Here is an 18207-nt window from a genome sequence, read left to right as displayed (position 1 = left end):
AGGGAGGCAGAGTTGAGCCCAAGCTAAGAGCCTTTGGTTCCAGTTCTGTCTCCTGTCACTAAAGAACTTCCTCCCCTCGGTTCCTCTCTGAATGAACCGGGATGAGTAATACCATTATCCCGGTACTCACTTCGGCTCTGACTTTCTAGGACTCCGGAGCCTGCCTCGCTGGCCGGGCGGGCATCCAGACTCCGGGGGAGCCCACGGCTGGGGTCTATCCCTCCTCCCCGCACATTGCCAGGGCCAGCCCACCGCGGGCCAGGCGGGGCGGGGTGCGCGCGCGGGGGTGGGGCAAGGCTTGCTCCTGCTCAGCCAAGGTGAGGCGGCCTAGGTGAGGTGGAGCAGCTGTCCCCTCTCTGGATCCTGCCATGCTGCCGGCCGCCCTGAGGAAGTGGTTGAATCGGCCTAAGGTAAATCCCCTAATCTTCATCTTCTTCCCGCAGTCTGTGCCCTAGGTTGGACCCCAGCGCAGCTTCTCCTCCCCTGCCCTTCCTAATGGGAGCTTTCCGAATCCCCGCCAGCAAACAAATGAGTCCCTTCCTGTTGTTCCTTCTTCCAGACCCTCTCCCCTGCGCGGGTTGTAAAGACACTTTCTGAAAAGGGAAGAAACTTCCTCTGCTACCCCCTTCCCGTCTCCCTCCTTGCGGGCGGCTCTCCTCCTCCTGGGAGCTACCGGTGGGGGTGAGGAGGGATAGGCAAAGCAAGCCACGCCGGCCCCCCCCCCCGGCATTTTGGGGGGAGGTGTCATACTGGAGCTCTGAGGGGAGATGGGGCGCGTCCGCAGTGTAACCCTGACGGGCCCCTCGGGATTTATCCAGAAGGTATCCCAGGTCAGGAGAGGTGGTGAGGAATCGAAGAAACGAGTTGAGGACCACCAAAGAGTGAGAACGGCCTCTCCTTGGAGGGGACAACCAGCCCCTGGGCTGAGTAGAAAGCTGGATGGTGGTTGGAGGACTATGGCCGGTTCACCATGCAGGGATTAGGACCGGCCTTTGCTTCTTTTCCTAAGTTAGGCCTCTTCCAGTCAATCCTGTTCCTTCTGAACTCAGTTTTTCCAAAGGGTTTGAGGAGGTGGAGTAAGTGGAGGGGAGGAGGTGTTGGGAGGGGGGTGAGTCAGAGTTTGTACCCCTCCCCCCCAGGACTTGAAGAAACTTCTTAGGGCTTTCTAGACTAGTCATGGACTGGTCAATATAGGAAATTAGCCTTTCCCTATTTCCCCTCATTCATTCATTCATTTACAATAGAGCAGAGCTAAGAGTACCAGAGTCAGGAGAACTCTGCCCATGAAATTACCCGCTTCTTCCTCTTCGGCTCCAAGCTTTAACAATTTAATTGGCCTTGGAGCCTGTCTGCTGCAGGGCCACTTTAAAAAAATAATGGTCTCGGTCATCATAATGGCTAGGTTCAGCTCTGAGATTTACTAGCTGTGTGGCTATGAGCAAATTAGTTTTTCTGAGCCTCAGTTTCCATAGTTTAGATTCCTATCACTTCTCTCCTAAGCTACTGAAAAATCTCCTCATTGGTCTTCCTGCCTCCTTTCTCTTTATTTCCTCTATTTTGTCCTCCGCTTAGCTGCCAGACTGATTGATGTCTCTTAACACACAGGTCTCTCCTGCCCAAGCAGCTTCTGTGGCTCTCTGTAGCCTATAGAATGAAATAACAAAACAACCCAGGCTTTTAAAAACCCTTCACTTTTCTTTATTGTTATTCAGTCATGTCTGACTCTTGTTGACTCCATTTGGGTTTTCTTGGCAGAGATACTCAAGTGATTTGCCATTTCCTTTTCCAGCTCATTTTCCAGAAACTGAGGCAAACAGGGTTGGGAATATATAGCTAGTAAGTGCCTAAGGCGGTATCCAAATCCAGACCCAGCATTCTGGGCACTATGGTGTCATCCAGCCGCCCAACTTCTCTGTCCAGTTCAAACTAATCTTCATTCTCACCAAACTATACTCTTTGTAGTTCCATTCCTGCCTCAGTGTCTATGAACAACTGGCGCCAATTCAGGGAATGCTCTCCCTCATCGTTGCACTTCTTAGAATCTTTGGCTCCCTTCTAGGTACTCCTTAAGTGCCAACCCCTACCAGAAGCCTTGGAGATCTCCAGGCCCACGATTCTCTACTTTTTAAATTGAATGTCCTTAACTTTTCTCATCTCCAAACAGAGAAGGAAATGGCCAACTACTTAAAGATACTTTTCTTTGCCAAGAAAACCCCAATGGGGTCATGGGGAGAGGACATAATTGAGACCAGTGAACAACATTCCAGATTTCTTTGTACTTCTCTCTATAGGCCATTGTTTTCTGGAGAATACCAGCTCCCTAAGTTCAAGAGCTGGTTTTAATTTTTTCCTTTGTATCCCATTGTATCATCCGATCCATTATTAACACATTTCTCTTTTTCTTTGACCAATCTCCGCTCTGGTTCCCAGTGCTTTGTGTTGATTTTACATTTATTTAAATACATGAGTAACCTGGGACTTACAAGTTGTACCCATAGGATCAATCAAGCATTTATTTAGCGCCTACAAAAGGAAGAGAAAAGTAAAACTGGCCTTGTGCTAAGAAGTTTACAAAATGTTCACATGTCAAATATGTACAAAATAAATACAAGTCTTTGGGGGACAAGGATACTAGCAGCACAGGGGACAAGCAAGGACCTTGGACAGATAGTAGCATTCCCATTACCTCACTGAAGGAAAACAAAGATTCACTGGGGGGGAGGGGCAGGGGAATGTGGTGGTGGTAGTGAGTCATTCCAGGCATTGGGAACAGCCGTTGCAAAGGCATAGACTCGCAGTGGTCCTCAAACTTTTTAAATAGGTGGCCAGTTCACTGTCCCTCAGACTGTGGGAGGGCCGGACTATAATAAAAACAAAAGCTCACACTCTGTCTCCGCCCCTTAGCCCATTTGCCATAACCTGGCGGGCCCCATAAACGTCCTCAGCGGGCCGCATCTGGCCCTCGGGCCGTAGTTTGAGAACCCCTGGGAGACTAGAGGTGGAATTTGTGCTATGAGGAACAACATGGAGGGCAGTTTGACTGGACATAAGTAAGGTGTAATAAGACTGGAAAGTGCAATGGGGACAGATTGTGAAGACTAATAATAATTGCTATGCATCAGGTGCATTACAATTATTATCTCGTTTGATTCTCACAGTAACCCTAGGAGGCAGGTGCTATTATTATCCCCATTTTACAGATGGGAAAACTAAGGTAAATGAAGTTAAGTGACTTGCCTAGGGTCACACATTCATTGTGATCAAGTGGGATTTATACTAGGGGTGCAAGGATGATTCAAAATTAGGAAAACAATCACTTAGTATTAAAAATCAACAACACATTTTAAAACTACATGATTCTCTCAATAGATACAAAAAAAGTCTTTGACAAAGCATAGCACTTTTGTGCTTAAAAGCCCTACAAAATATAAGTATAGAGGGACCTTTTTTAATAACATAAAGAGTATTTAAAAACTAGAGCAAATATCATATGCCATGGAGATATACTAGAATCATTTCCAATAAATATGGGAGTGAAGCAAGGATACCCACTCTCACTACTATTATTTGATATAGTCCTGGGAACCCTAGTAGTAGCAATCAGACAAGAGAAACAAATCAAAGGAATAAAGCTATATAAAGAAGATATAGAATTATCCCTGTTTGCTGATGATATGATGATTTACCTGGAAAGCCCTAGGGAATTAGCAAAGACATCCATTGAGACAATTAATAGTTTCAGTAAAATTACAAGCTATAAAATAAATCTTCAAAATCAATACTATTTCTATATAAGAATAACAAAACAGAAGAAGCAATAATGAAAAGTAAAATCCTATTCCAAATAATTAAAAAATGCATAAAATGTCTGGGGATCAACTTCCCCAAATGTACAAAAGACTTATATAGATTCAATTACAAAGTGTTCCTTATAGAAATTAAAAAACAAACAAACCTAAATAGCTGGAGCAATACTCAATGCTCATGGCAAAGCAATGCCAAAATAATAAAAATTAGAATATTGCCAAAATTAATTCATACTTTTAATACTATACCAACCAAATTGCAAAGAGGAAACTATAGAATTTGACAAAATAATAACAAATTTCATTTAGAAAAACAAAAGATCTAGAATATCAAGGGAATTTATGAAAAGAAGCAAGAATAAAAGGGGATTCGTACTTCTACCTCAAACAATATTTAGCAGCAGTCATCAAAACCATCCATCACTAGTTAAAGAATAGATTGATAGCAAAATAACTATTTGGACATGTATACAATATATTGTATTTAACTTATATTTTAACATATTTAACATGTATTGGTCAACCTGCCATCTGGGGTGGGGGTGGGGGGAAGGAGGGGAAAAATTGGAACAAAAGGTTTGGCAATTGTCAATGCTGTAAAATTATCCATGCATATATCTGGTAAATAAAAACTATAATGAAAAAATAATGTGTTTCATATCCTTTGAATTAGGGATTTCATGATTGGGCTTATGCCCCAAAGAAGCCATCAATAAGAAAAAAGACCCCATACACTTAAAATTATTTATAGCAGCACATTTTTTGATTGCTAAGAATTGGAAACAAAGTAGATGCTCATTGACTGAAGAATGGTTAAATAAATTGTAGTGTATTAATATAATGGAATATTAAAGTATTGTAAGAAATGATTATGATGAATATAAAGAATTACAGAAAAGATCTATATGAACTGACTGAAATAAGGATAACCAAGAAAACAATAGACAATAATTACAAGAATATAAATGGACAGAAGAACGACACACCCAAAAAATCAAAGGTAAATATAACAAAATTATAAAGATTAAGTGGAACTCGGTGGCCCCTACGTGGGGCAGTGGATAGAGTACTTGAGTTCAAAGCTAGCCTCTGACATTTAATAGCTGGGCAAGTCATTTAACTTCAATTGCTTCTCTCCCTTCACTCTCCCCCCTTAAGAAAAAAGAAAGAAAGAAAAATAGAGCAATCAAGTATGAATGGACACAGGAAACCATCCTTTTCATTGAAGGAGGAGAAACACAGTTATACTTGCATATGTTCTCAGATATTTTCAGTGTATTGATCAGTTGTACTGACATTTTTCCTTTTTAAAACATACTATTTATTTTATGGAATGGCTCTCAGAGAGGGCAAGGGAATTGGACACATGTAGGATGTTTGGTTGTATAAAAATAGAAAATATAAATAAAAACTTGTTTAAATAAAAAATTTATATGAAGAAACAAACCTAGACGCAAGATCTCTCAGAGAAGCCCTTTGTTACTCAGAGTAGAGTGCGACTGTACTAGCCTGATGCATTTTCAGTCTCTCCCTCTTCACTAGCTCCTTCACACCTAATACAAACAAGTTCCAATCTGCCCACTCTTAAGCCTTTCTATTCTATCTCTCTCCTCCCTTCTATGACAAACTTATCGAAAAAGCTATCTACCTAAAACTCTACTTCCTTACTCTCCTCAACTTCTTGTAATCTGGTTTCTGTCTTTACTTCTCTGTCAAAATTATTCCCTCCAAAGGAATGGATGGGATGGATCAAAGGAAGGATACTTGGGATATCTATGATGAAAAAAGAAATAGGAGATATCAATAAAAACTTATTTTCAAAAATTAATACTAGTTGACTGACAACTGTTTGCATGTAGTATGTTTTTTGCTTTTCTTTGCATATCTAATATAGGGAATATATCAAGCACTTAATAAGTGTATATTGATCAACTGAATAATAATACTTGACTTTTATTTGGGGCTTTAAAGTATTTTATAGACATTAGTTCCTTTGAAGTCTTGTGAAATAGGAATTATAGATATTAGTATTCCCATTTTTACCTAAGTAAACTGAGACTTTTAAGGGCTCAATGATCATCATGCATCTGATTATCATCAAGGGTCAGATTTTAAAGCAAGGAGTCAAACCTAAGGTTCTGACTACCATTCCAATATTCTGTCCTGAGCACTACACCTACTGTATCAACAGTTAGAAAGTATTATATAGCAAGATTTCATGAGATAGTTTGAGATGAGTTTTAAAGGATGGATAGAAATTTGATAGCTGAAGAGTGAAAGAGATTTACATCCTGATTCTCTGCCCCAACCTTAGTTGCCAATCCCTTCCCATACTATATTGAAATGTCTATATTTTCTTCAAATGAGTTTTATATATGTAATGAGTATATAATTTTCCTTCAGTAGAATGTAAAGGCTTTGAAGGGAGAACCTATTCCATTGTGTTTTTAGATTTTCATTAAGCACATAAGAGGGACTTTATAAATGCTTCATGAATGAATTTCAAATGAATATATAGTTGTTGGGTTTTTTTAAATATATAGTTAGCATAGTGAGCAAAACCAAGAAAGCAAATGACATTTTTTTTCAAGGTAAGAACCATTCAATTTGTTAAGACCATAGTGGATTTCAAGACAAGTACTATGAAATAAAGCTAGGCAGGTGGAAGGGTGTCAGTTTGTGGAAGACCCTGAATGCCAGGCCAAATGAGTTCAAAGTTTTCTTAGAAAATAGGAAACTATTATTTATATTATAATAGCATAAGCTATTAGAGAGGGAAGGGACTGTCTCATTTTTTTCTTTGCAGTTTTTTTCTTAAGCAATACAATACCTAAGATAGTGCACCCTGTAGTTGACAACTAAAAGCATGTTGAGTTGAATTTAATTTTTGAGTATAATTATGTGGATATGGGGGTCAATATTTAACAACCAGCTCTCCAGAAAATGGGCACATGACATCCATTTAAATTGAGTCTACATTTTTAATATTTTCTCCATTACTTGGTGAGCCTAGACAATCAACAAAACAATAAATGAAACACTGATTTGTAGTCTTTTCACATTTCCTAGACATAAATGCTCACATTGGAAATTTAATATTTGGCTCTCTGCTTCAAATTGTTTTCAGTACATCCCTACAAAGATTATTCTTAGAGTGGTATGAAGAATGGATTTAAGTGAGGAGAAAAATGGAGCCAGAGGCTTAGGAGACTGTTGTAATAGACCAGGAATATAGTAGTGAGGGTGGTAATAGCAGAAATGGAGAGAAGAAAGATTTCAGAGAGGTTTTAGTGGTTCACTGACAGCATCTGGTCATTGAACAAATGTGAAAAGTGAGGTAGAATGCAAGGGTTTAAGATAAACACCAGGGTTTTTAATATGGAAAATAGACTTTTCTTAAGTTTTTAATAAGCACCTACTATTGTGCTAAGCCTAGGGATTTGAATTTAAAAATGAGAGTCTCTAACCTCAAGGAGCTTACATTCTAATGAGAAAGATTACACCCAAAAGAATTGTGTCCAGATAAGGGAGTTGAGTTGCAGGTAGAAGAACAAATAGTGAACTTAGTTATGTAGTGGATGGGTGAATGAAATGTAAAAGGTTTTTGTTTGTTGTTCAGGTGTGTCTAACTCTTTGTGACCCTACTTGGGGTATTGAGTGGTTTGCTATTTCCTTCTCTAGCTCATTTGACAGCTGTGGAAACTGAGGCAAACAGGGTTAAGTGATTTGCCCAGGAAAACACAGCTAGTAAGCTATGTGTGGGGTCAGATTTGAACTCAGGAGGATGAGTCTTCCTAACTCCACACTGGATACTCTGTGCACAGTGGCCCCACCTAACAGCCCCCAAAATTTGATCTGGGGCTATCGAGATATCTGGGAAGGTCAGTTTACACTTAATCAAGGATCAGGACACTGTGCTTCAGCACAGAATTTCCAAAATTAATGTGGGTTAATTCCTACCCCACCTTCTACCTGCATCCCTCAAGACCAGAAGAAAGAGATTTGGGGCATGTTGTGTTTGAGTTCAATGTGTGGATGTCTGCAGTCCAGACTGAGCCTAATAGTAACTAACCTTTAGGTGATACTTTAAGATTTGTAGAGGTTTATGGGCATGAGCCCATTCTGTCCTCCCAGTTATCCTGTGAGACAGTTATTGCAAGGGGTAATGTCCCCATTTTATGTATAATCAAGTCTCGAGATTGAGAGACTTGTTTATTGCCACAAGCAATAAATTAAGTGAGATCAGGATTCTAGTCCAGGTTTGTGCTGACTCCAGGTTCAGAGTAGTAGCTAGGCTACCCAACTGCCTCTGAAAGATGGTACACAGCTCTCCTCTCAGCCCTTTCTATGTCCTACTGTAATCTGGAGCATCTGCGTGGCACAGGAACCAAGAACTGGGCTTGGGGTCAGAAAGAACTGAGTTTAGATCCATTGTCATGTTAGTTGTCTACAAGTTGTATGACCTGGGCAAATTGCTTAACCTGTTTGTCTCAATTTCTTTCTTTTTTTTTTTTTTTTTTTTTTTTTTTCCTGAGGCTGGGGTTAAGTGACTTGCCAGGGTCACACAGCTAGGAAGTGTTAAGTGTCTGAGACTAGATTTGAACTCAGATCCTTCTGAATTCAAGGCTGGTGCTCTATCCACTGCACCACCTAGCTGCCCCCACCTCAATTTCTGCCATTTAAGATGGAAATAATAATTGGATTAAATGAGATGATATTTGTAAAGTGCTTGTCACTATATAAATTCATATTCCTTCCCTAACACGTTCTCTTCTCTACCTTCATGCTAAGACTGAAAGAGATTATATTCATCCAGGAGCTCAGTAGCCTATGGGTAATGGACATGAGAGTTGGGTCTATAGTCTCCCTTAGTCCTGGGCCCCTGGAGGCTTTGGAGACAGCAAATGTGTTTAAATTATTCAAGTTGCTTGACTTTATTCATTTTTATGTTTTGATGTTTAAATTGACTCTTGTAAATATTTAGTGTCCTGACTACATAGCTGATTCTAAAATGCTCCAATGTCTATAACCGGTAGTAAATTTCATCGAATGTGAAGTCATTCAACATTTTCCACAACCAGAAGGCATCCATGCTAAGCCCTACCCAGCTCATAACCCAAAGAATCAGATGTTTAAAGCTATAAAGGCCCTGAATAGTCTTCTAGACAGTGATTCTCAAACTTAAGTTCTCAGTATCTTTATATTATTAAAAATTATTGAGTATCTGTCCAAAGAGTCTTTGTTTATATGGATTATATTGACATTTATTGTATTAGAAATAAAAATTAGTTATGAATTTGGAGACCCTCTGAAAGGGTTTCAGAAATCCCCCAGGATTCTCTAGACTACCCTCTTGAGAAACACTGATCTAGCCCAATGTTCTGATTCTACAGGGGAGGAAACTGAGACCAATAGGGATTAAATGATTTGCCCAAAGTCATACTGGTTGGAAGTGACAGAACTGGTATTAGATACATATCTTTTGACTTCAAACCTAGTCCCTAGGAACCTGGAGTGTGGGTGGGGCTCTCAGAGGAGTATTGACTCAGCCCTAACTCCTACCTTTCTTACTCAGAGGTCAGATCCTCGGCTGCTGGCTCAATTTTTCTTTGCTGATGAACGGGTGACACAAGTGGTAACCGAAATCATCTGCCTTGATGTACAGGAAGACCCTCAGCACTATCTGGTGCTGCTGAATCAACTTCATGCCAGCCAGGTATGTTTCTCTTCCCCCAACATTAGATAGGCCCTTTGTACACCACTTGTGGTTCCCTCTGCCCTACTCTTACCACCAGTAAGATAAACCTTTCCCCTTGGGGCCTGTGCCTAATGGACTAGGGAGGGGAAAGACTAGAGGAAGGAAAACCAGTTAGGAGACTGTCAATAAGAGATGAGGAGGCCAAAGGGTATAGTTAGTGTTAGTCACTTTTTGAAAAGTGTAATTACTAATTGGTCTAACCAATCTAAAACGCAATTAGAAATTACACTTAAAGAAAAAAAAAAGTGACACAGAAATCCCATTGCTAGACATATGCCCCAGTGAGGTCAAAGACAGAGAGAGTCTCACATATGCCAAAATTTTCGTAGGAAAAAACATTCATGTTTTTTGGTGTTAGTAAAGCACAATCCATTGATTAAAAACTGGCTAAATAGATTGATAAATAAATGTAATTCTTTGAAGAATTCAATTATAGAAAAACTTATATAAATAAATATAGAATGAATCAAGGAGAACCAAGAAAAAAAAAGCAGACAGAATGAGTATGATTATATAAATTAAAAGGACCAAAATGCATCATGAATGATGTGTGATTATAATAACCAAGTTTGGCCCTATAAAAGAGGTGAAGGAGGAAATGTACTTTCTTCCTTTATTTGAGGTGGAAGTTCAGCAGATGTATTGTCCAATGTGTGAAACTTCTACTGGCAACTCTTTATTCTTTGTTACAAAGCATAGCTTGTGGAGTAGAAGAAGAGGGTGAGGAACATATTTGGAAATGAAGATGACATAAAAACAAAAACTATCAGTAAGTTTATTTTTAAATTGATGATGAAGATCTGGACTAAGGATTCTGGAGGCAGAAACAGGACTAGTAGCTGGATGTAGAAGTGGAAGAAGAGAAAAGTGTCAAAGATGACAACAGAGTGGCTGGCAGCACCATGGACAGAAACAGGGACCTAAAGGGAGGGGCACATTGGGTTCATAGCAATTCATAGAATGTTAGTCCTGGAAGGGAGCTTAAAGATCATTTAATCCATTTTATAGATAAGGAAACTGAGGTCCAGGAAGTGGAAGTGTCTGCCCAAGGACATAAATAGTAAACAGCTGAGCTAGGGCCCCTAGCCAGGATTTCTGGCTCCCAGTCTAGGAATCTATAATACCTACATTCTTCAACCCAGGGGTTTAGGTGCTGGTGAGGCACTGGCTTGGTTCTTGGGTGATATGTATCCAAGCTTCCCTTTCAAGCACAGAGCTAGGTACTGAAGAAAGAGGAGTAGGGAAGGGCTGCCCTGAGGGGTTGGGAGCAAAAAAGTGATTCTCTAGTGAGCAGAAGAAGGGAAGGAGCTATATGGGGAATCCCAGAATCTGAGATCTTGAAGTGGGAAGACTGGGTTGGAATAAGAGGTTTTGATTGGATTTTATGCTTTGCCTGGTGCCCCAGGAGCAGCTATTGGCAGTGATGGAGCAGATAATGGAGGAGACTCTGTCTGGTGATCGAAGGCCTCGAGACTATGTGGCCAAGTTCCCAGAAGAACTGCTGGGAGTGAGCCTGGGGTCCCATGTGCTCTTTGCTGCTGAGGTTAGTGAACATAGTTAGCCTATGAACACCCCACATACCGAGCTAGGGTCTCTGCTCCCCTCTGTTGAGGGAAGATGCCCAAATTGCCAATCAGCCCCTTCCCTTTTTAAGCCAGCAGTGGTCCACTTATATGGCCCTTCATCCTTCTAAGAACTGGTGTGGGGCTGATCTCAGTGGCTTAGCTATTGCTCCTTCCCTTCCACCCTGTGCCTGTTATTCTTTGATATTGCCCCAGCCCTTCCCCAGGGACTGCTGATCCATCCCATTCTAGCCCAGCCCCCTGTGTTCACCTTCAGTGCCTGGTGGCTGGCTCCTTTGTGGAAGCGGATGTGCGTGCCCAACAGCTGCTCCAGCCTTTAGCCCGGGACCTGCTGCTGAGCCTAGAGCAGGCTCGGGCCCTCCTTCGGGAGCAGAGTCTCAGCCGCCCTGGGCCCTGTTCTCAGAATCTGCGTTCTGCCCTGCTGCGTTTTGACAACCTCTTTGCCGACTTTGAGTTCAAGTAAGGCTAAGGCTGGGGAAGAGATCTGGCTGGGAGATGTGGATAGGCAGTGACTACTTTTGGGTACTGTACTCTCAGCTTCTTAGGTGAGCTCTGAAGTTCCGCCATCTGCTTGACTGGAGAGAGCCTGTGGGACACGGGGGTGAGGGAGGATGGGCTCAGCAGCAGTCAGGTCTCTGCCATCATCACTATTCTAGTAGCTGGAAGAGCTAGCAGGGGATGGATCTGACTGTCACACTTTTTTCTCAGCTATGTGGCAATGGTAGCCCCTGTGAAGTCCCCAGAGGAGCTTGAGCAGCAGCAGGAAGTGGCTGTACTTTTCTGTGAGACAGTAGCCAGGTAAATAGCCTTGTGAGAAGGGCCCAAGGAGATGGCCCAGCATGACTGAGCTACAAAGCTGGAGATGGAAGAATTCCCTGGAGCTGGACCACCACAGGGCTATACTGGGCACTCACATCAAATTCTACTTTTTTTCTGGATCAGGGCCCTGGAACTTGGCTACCTAACCCAGGAGATGATTGACAGCTACGACCCTAGTCTCATGTTGACCATACCTCGATTGGCTATTATCAGGTGAGGGAATCAGATCTCTGGGATTTCTAGGGCCTCATCTTAAGGTCTAGGCTACTGTGAGCCTTTGGAGTAGGGGAAAGAGAAGAGGGAGCTATGTTCATGGAATCTCAAGCTGAAAGCTACCTCAGAAACCAACAATCCTATCCCTTCTGCAAGCAGGAATTCTGTCAATGATTTTGGACATTTCTTTCATCCTCTGGTCCTTAGTTTTTTCAGTTGTAAGATGAGGGGTTTGGACTAAATGATCTTTTAACTCCCTGCTAAGTAGTCACCCCTTCAGCCTCAGGAAGGCTTTTTAACATTAAGGAACTCTAAAATCACTTCTTGAGACAACCTTTTTTTACTTCTGGAGAGTAATAATTCTTAGAAGGCTTTTCCCTTTTTGAGGTTGGAATCTGTCTCTTTGAAGAGTCTGCCCTGAATTCCTAGTTCTGCCAACTACAACAAAATATAGTCAGGCTCAGTGGGGCCAATGAAAATAAGCATGCCCTTAAAGGAAGGAAATGGATCAGTGATTGCTAAAAGTTCCTTCCAGTTCTGACAATCTTTAATTTTTATCATTAGTTAAATGCAACATTAAATATACTTTGGGAACTCATTGAGTTTGTGGTCCACAAAGACCTCAGCATCTTTTAAAAATAAACTACTTGAAGCACCATCCCTGAATTCAGGAGGACCTGAGTTCAAATGTGGCCTCAGATACTTAACACTTCTTGGCTGTGTGACCCTGGGTAAATCATTTAACTCCAGTTGCCTCAGCAGCAAAAACAAACAAAACAAAACCAAAAAAACCTGGTTTCCCTTTTTTGTAGTGGCAAGGAACTAGAAATTGAGTGGATGCTCATTAGTTGGGAAATGGCTGAATAAATCATAGTATATGAATATATGGAATATTATTCTATAAGAAATGATGAGAAGGCTGATTTTAGAAAAACCTGGAAATGCTTACACTTAGCTAAGAGTGAAATAAACAGACCCAAAACAATATTGTATCCAAGACCAACAAGATTATGTGAGGATCAACTGTGATGGACTTGGCCCTTCTTATCAATGCAATGATTCAAGGCAATTCCAATAGGCTTGAGATGGACAATGTTATCCACAACCAAAGAGAGAATTATAGACACTGAATGTGGATTGAAAGATAGTATTTTCACTTTTTTTTGTTTGTTTTTTTCTCATGTTTTTTCCCCTTTTGGTCTGATTTCCATATTTGTCATATTATGCATCACCACATTGTTGTTACTGTATATAGTGTTGTCTTAGTTCTGCTCCCTTCACTTAGCATCAGTTCATTTAAGTCTTTCCAAGTTTTTCTGAAATGCACTTGCTCATCATTTTTCATAGAATAATAATATTCCATTACATTCATATACCATAACATATTCATCCATTTTCCAACTGAAGGGCATTCACTCAATTTCCAGTTCCTTGCCACTACAAAAAGAATTGCTACAAACAAAAGATAAACTGCTTTCTAGCCATAAATTCCTTTCTCCCTCCCCACATCCCCATTCTTGTACAGTAAACATTTTAACTTTAGTTTAGGACTTTTTTCATATTAAATATTTCTCAGGGCCTGGATATGAGATGAGTTCTGGTGACAGGGATTGGGAAAGGTCCTAACACATATCTTTTGCTCCACAGTGGTCTTCTCATTCACCCTGAGGGCCCTCTGAGCCTGGACCCACCTGATGCTACAGCTTTTGTCTTCAGTCCCTTTCAAAATCTTTTGCAGAAGATCCAGTAAGCAGGGAGGGAAATGAGATAGTTCCCATTGGTCTGGTTTGGGGAGGTCCTGTGGTCTTGTGTTGGATGGAATAGGGCTCAGGTGGTCAACTAAGGATTCCGAACCCATTTTGGCCCTTCTCCTCCCACAGGGCCTTATTGATAGTATTATCAGCTGATGAACTCTTCACACTTGAACGGAGCCTGTGTATGGCAGATATCCCCTGGGAGGCAATGGACAATCCCAGACAAAAGAGTTCAGTAGCTAACACTTCTTGTCAACCTGGGGTCAGGACCCTACAACCTGCCCCACAAGTGCCCTTCAAGCAGAATCCAACCCCTGCTTGTCCAGATCAGGGATTAAAAGCATCAAGTGAGAGTCTGGGAACCAAGCCAGGTACCTCCTTCCTATGGACTGACTCTGGAGATGCTGCCCGCCCCTTGATGTTACAAGTACCCACTAAAGCTGAGTCCCCAGGCACTGTCCAGCATTTAAGAGAGCCAGGGAGACAAGAGCCCAGAAGATGTGGTGTCCACCAAGATGTTGGGCAAGACCAGCTGGCGACTGCCAGGTAAGTCTTCAGCTAGGAGATGTGATTCTGGAAACTAAAGGTCAAGAGCCTTTCCCCAGCCCTATCTTAGAGTTTCAGGGTCTTGATTGCCCAGAGGCCAGCAAGGTTGGTCTCACCCAAGCTGATCCCAGCTCAGGTTTATGGCTCAGAATGGTTCTTATTTCAATTGTCTTAGGAATCTTAAGAGACTAAAAGGTAGAACACTTGGGCTCTGACACGCCCCCCTCCCCTCTAAACTTCTGTTTGCTTGTTTGGAAAGTGGGGAGTTCGATTTTTTAGATTCCTTTTTAATTTTGAAATCTCAGAATTCTGGAGTGTATGTGCTGATCTTTTCCCTTCTTGCCCTATCCCATGCCATCCCAACCCATTCCAAAGTCCCATTTTGTCCCAGGTTCAGGGGGAGACTTGGGGTAGCTCTCTTCTCCCAGCAGCCTTTCTGCTGCCTTTGGGACAGGTGACCCTTCTGAGCCTCTCTCTTCCTGGGACAGGTCCTTGCAGGCAGAGATGGGCTGGGCACTCCGGAGCAGCTACTCGAGCCCTCAGACCATGCTTCACTCTCTCTTTGTTTGTATCTCAGGTGAGGGCCTTTTGGTGGAAGGGGAAAGGGGAAGAACAAGCTCAGGATTGGGGTCTTTTACATGAACATGGGCAAAGAAGAGGTGGGCAGTAGTCTGTAGGGCCTTGGTGTCTGTATTGAGTTAAGTTGAGGGACATCCTTACTCTTTGCATCATCAACACAGCTGATGAAAAGGATCAAGTCTGGGAGGGAAAGGGGTAACTCTGGAGGAAGGCTGAAGAACTCTCTTCCAACCCTTCCAGAGCCCGTCAAGGTAAGAGGGTGGGGGGAGTGGAGGAAAGAGCCATTGTTGCACCTTCTGCCCACTAGGTGTAGCTGACCAGTTGCAGACCAACTTTGCCAGTGAACTTCGAGCCATCCTGCATATGGTGTTCCAGGTGGTGGTATCTAAGCCTGGGCCAGGTGAGAGTCCCAGTGGCTCCCAAGGGCCAGCTCCTATTACAGGGGGCAGGGAGAAAGCGCTGAGCTTGGAGTCAGAAGAGATTATTATCCTGGTCTTGCCATTTACCATCTGTGTGATTTTAGGCATGCCACTTAACTTTCTGGGTCTCAGTTCCCTCATGTCTTAAATAAGGGATCTTAAGTTCAGAGTTTGGAGGAGGAAAGGACTTTAGAGGCTCCTCTTACAGATGATGAGGGTATTGAGGCCATGAGTGACTTGCCCAGATTCAGATAGCTAGTAAGTATAAATGATTGTGTTCGAACTGATTACACATCTGTTTGACTTGACACAGTATACCAAGTGACCACCATTTACCGAAGATGAACTCTGAGGTCCTTGCCTCCTCTAAATTTATGACCCTGTTCTGTTCTTATTGTCCATCCCCCAGAGAGCAGCAATTCCTGGGCCACTTGGAGGGAGCTTTCTTAGGAGGGCTGTGGTTAAATCAGGGATCTTGTCTGTAGTCAGGACTGAATCTGGGCTCCATCCTCCCAATCTTGTACTTATCTCTGCATCCCTTCTCTCCTTGTGACCCCAACAAAGAGGAAGAAACAGAGGAAGGAGGATGTGGGTTGGCTAGCCCTCTGGTAGACTGCACCCTGTGTGGTGAATATGGACAAGAAGGTAAGTTGGGTCCGAGCACACCCTTGCAGACTGGCTCAGCCCTAATGGTTCCGGGGGAGTTTTAGTGGGCTCCCCTTGTGTATCTAACACATACAAACTCAGACTGCTCTCACACTGGAGATGTAGCTGTACCCAGTGTTGTCCCCTTCCCCCCAGCTATGGTTTCCAAAGGAGACAGTTCACAGACTCATCTCCTCATTTGCCTTACAGAGCCTCCTGCCTGGGTCCCAGATCATGCCTGTTTTCATTGCACTGCATGCCGGACTCCCTTTAGCCTCACTCGCCGAAGGCACCACTGCCGGAACTGTGGGAAGGTAGGATGGTAGAGGAAGAAAAGATGAAAAAGGGTGCATACTGGGGAGGAAAAGGGACAGATGAGTTCTAGGTCCATTTCTCAGGCCTTCGGCTGTCCCTTAAAGTTGTCCTGGTCCAAGCCCTGCATTTTACCCAGGGTACCCAGGGAGAGGTTAGTTGTAGCCCAGTATCTCTCCTAGGATCCAGGAAGCTGGGAACATGAACCTGTGATGCTAGGGTGGTCCTTTTAGTGTTGGGGCTGGGGGCAGCAAGTAAAGGCCCTCCTGCAGCTCCTGGTGCCGACCTTTTTGGAGACATGGGTTGAGGGAAGAGCTGGGGAGACAGCAAGCTCTACCTCCCGTGCCCTCCAGATCTTCTGCTCACGATGTTCATCCAAATCCATGCCTCTGCCTTGGTTTGGCTACATGAAGCCTGTGCGGGTGTGTGTCCACTGCCATGCTGCCCACGTCATTCCAGGCTGCTCCTGACATCTCCGCTCGTCACCCGCCTTTGGAGCCAGCTGATGGAACTGCTTCTGCCTGTTTCCAGGCTCTGTGCTGGGGATCAGGGAGGCCTAGAGGTTCCTGGGAGAGTCATCCAGGGAGCTGGACCTGCCCCAGGAAGGAGAACCTTTGGGAGAAAACTCTCCTGCCCTCCTAGGGAGAGGGGTGGCTCTTGGGGCCCTGGATTATGGGTCTGGGGCACTCTTTTCTCCCCATCCTTGAAAATTCTCAGGGGTGCTGCTCTCACTGCTCCTATACAAGCTTTGTGTGCATACTGAGTGATCAAGAAAGGGCAGAAGCTAGGGGCTTTGTATTCTCTTTGCTTTCCTTCCTTTCTATTAGGACCTCTTAGAATAGATTTGAACCTACCTTTTAGCCCTTCTCATCTCTGGCCCTGCCTTTTAGAGGCCTGGAGTCTGGGCCAGAGAGGGCACCCTGGTGAGTATGGATAGGTGTTTATATACCTATGTCTCGATGAGTGATAAGGAGGGGAGCAGAGAAGTTAGGGGCCTCTTCTTACTTTATGAGAACCTTCTTATTGTAGCCAGTCTGGGCTTGTAAACACCCGATTTATCCATCTGTGCCTGCCTTCCTGGTGGGAGTAAGGGCCAAGGGAGTTATGGTTCCTATTGCTCACAGGTGTATTTTTGTTTAATTAAAGACACATTCTTCAAAGTGGTCTTTGTATCTCTCTTGTGGCCAGGTAGGCAATGGGGGACAGACAGATGAAAGGAAACAAAAATGAAATTTGTTCATGGCCTTTTACCAAAAGGGATGGAGGGAGGAAAGGAGGGAGGGTGTGTGTGTGTGTGTGTGTGTGTGTGTGTGTGTGTGTGTGTGTGTGTGTTGTGGGGGGGGGATAGACTATGGAGGGCCTGATAAAACCAGGCAGGCAATAATCCCTGATTTTTGTTCAGTCCCCACCAGGGGACCTAGTTGGGGGAGCAGATAGACACTTGGAGTCAGAAAGACTCATCTTCCTGAGTTCAAATCTGGCCTCAGATACTTACAAGCTGTTCAACACTGGGCAAGCCAATTTCTCTGTTCTGGATCTCTGTTTCTTTAGCTGTAAATTGAGAGGGTTGGATCTAATAGCTTCCAAGGTCACCTAGCTTGAAATTTTTGATCCTTGATTCTTCTTTTAGTTTAATATCACCTTAAAAAACCCCAAAACAACAAGCTTTCTTGATGCCATATGTTCTTACAGCATAGTTATTTCCAGATACTCTGTTCCCTGCTCCTCCCCGCCCCACCCAGAGCTTCCTTTGTAAAAAAGAAAAACACTTAA

At 43.1% G+C, this 18207-nt stretch overlaps 1 protein-coding gene across 1 annotated transcript; it reads left to right on the top strand.

Annotated features, from left to right (window-relative positions):
• The first annotated feature begins 292 nt into the window (after positions 1–292).
• LOC141557091 (lateral signaling target protein 2 homolog) lies at positions 293–17594 on the top strand. Its single transcript, XM_074292222.1, has 13 exons — positions 293–410; positions 9382–9522; positions 10970–11107; positions 11404–11606; positions 11856–11945; positions 12090–12179; positions 13827–13925; positions 14060–14479; positions 14968–15056; positions 15366–15458; positions 16042–16122; positions 16333–16436; positions 16788–17594. The coding sequence occupies exons 1-13, from the start codon at positions 369–371 to the stop codon at positions 16902–16904; spliced, it is 1707 nt and encodes a 568-aa protein (XP_074148323.1). The 5' UTR covers positions 293–368; the 3' UTR covers positions 16905–17594.
• Positions 17595–18207: the final 613 nt, after the last annotated feature.

This window comes from Sminthopsis crassicaudata, chromosome 2 (assembly GCF_048593235.1).
Source record: "Sminthopsis crassicaudata isolate SCR6 chromosome 2, ASM4859323v1, whole genome shotgun sequence".
Taxonomy (NCBI): domain Eukaryota; kingdom Metazoa; phylum Chordata; class Mammalia; order Dasyuromorphia; family Dasyuridae; genus Sminthopsis; species Sminthopsis crassicaudata.
Note: the sequence above shows the minus strand (reverse complement) of the source record. Positions and strands in the feature narration are given on the sequence as shown.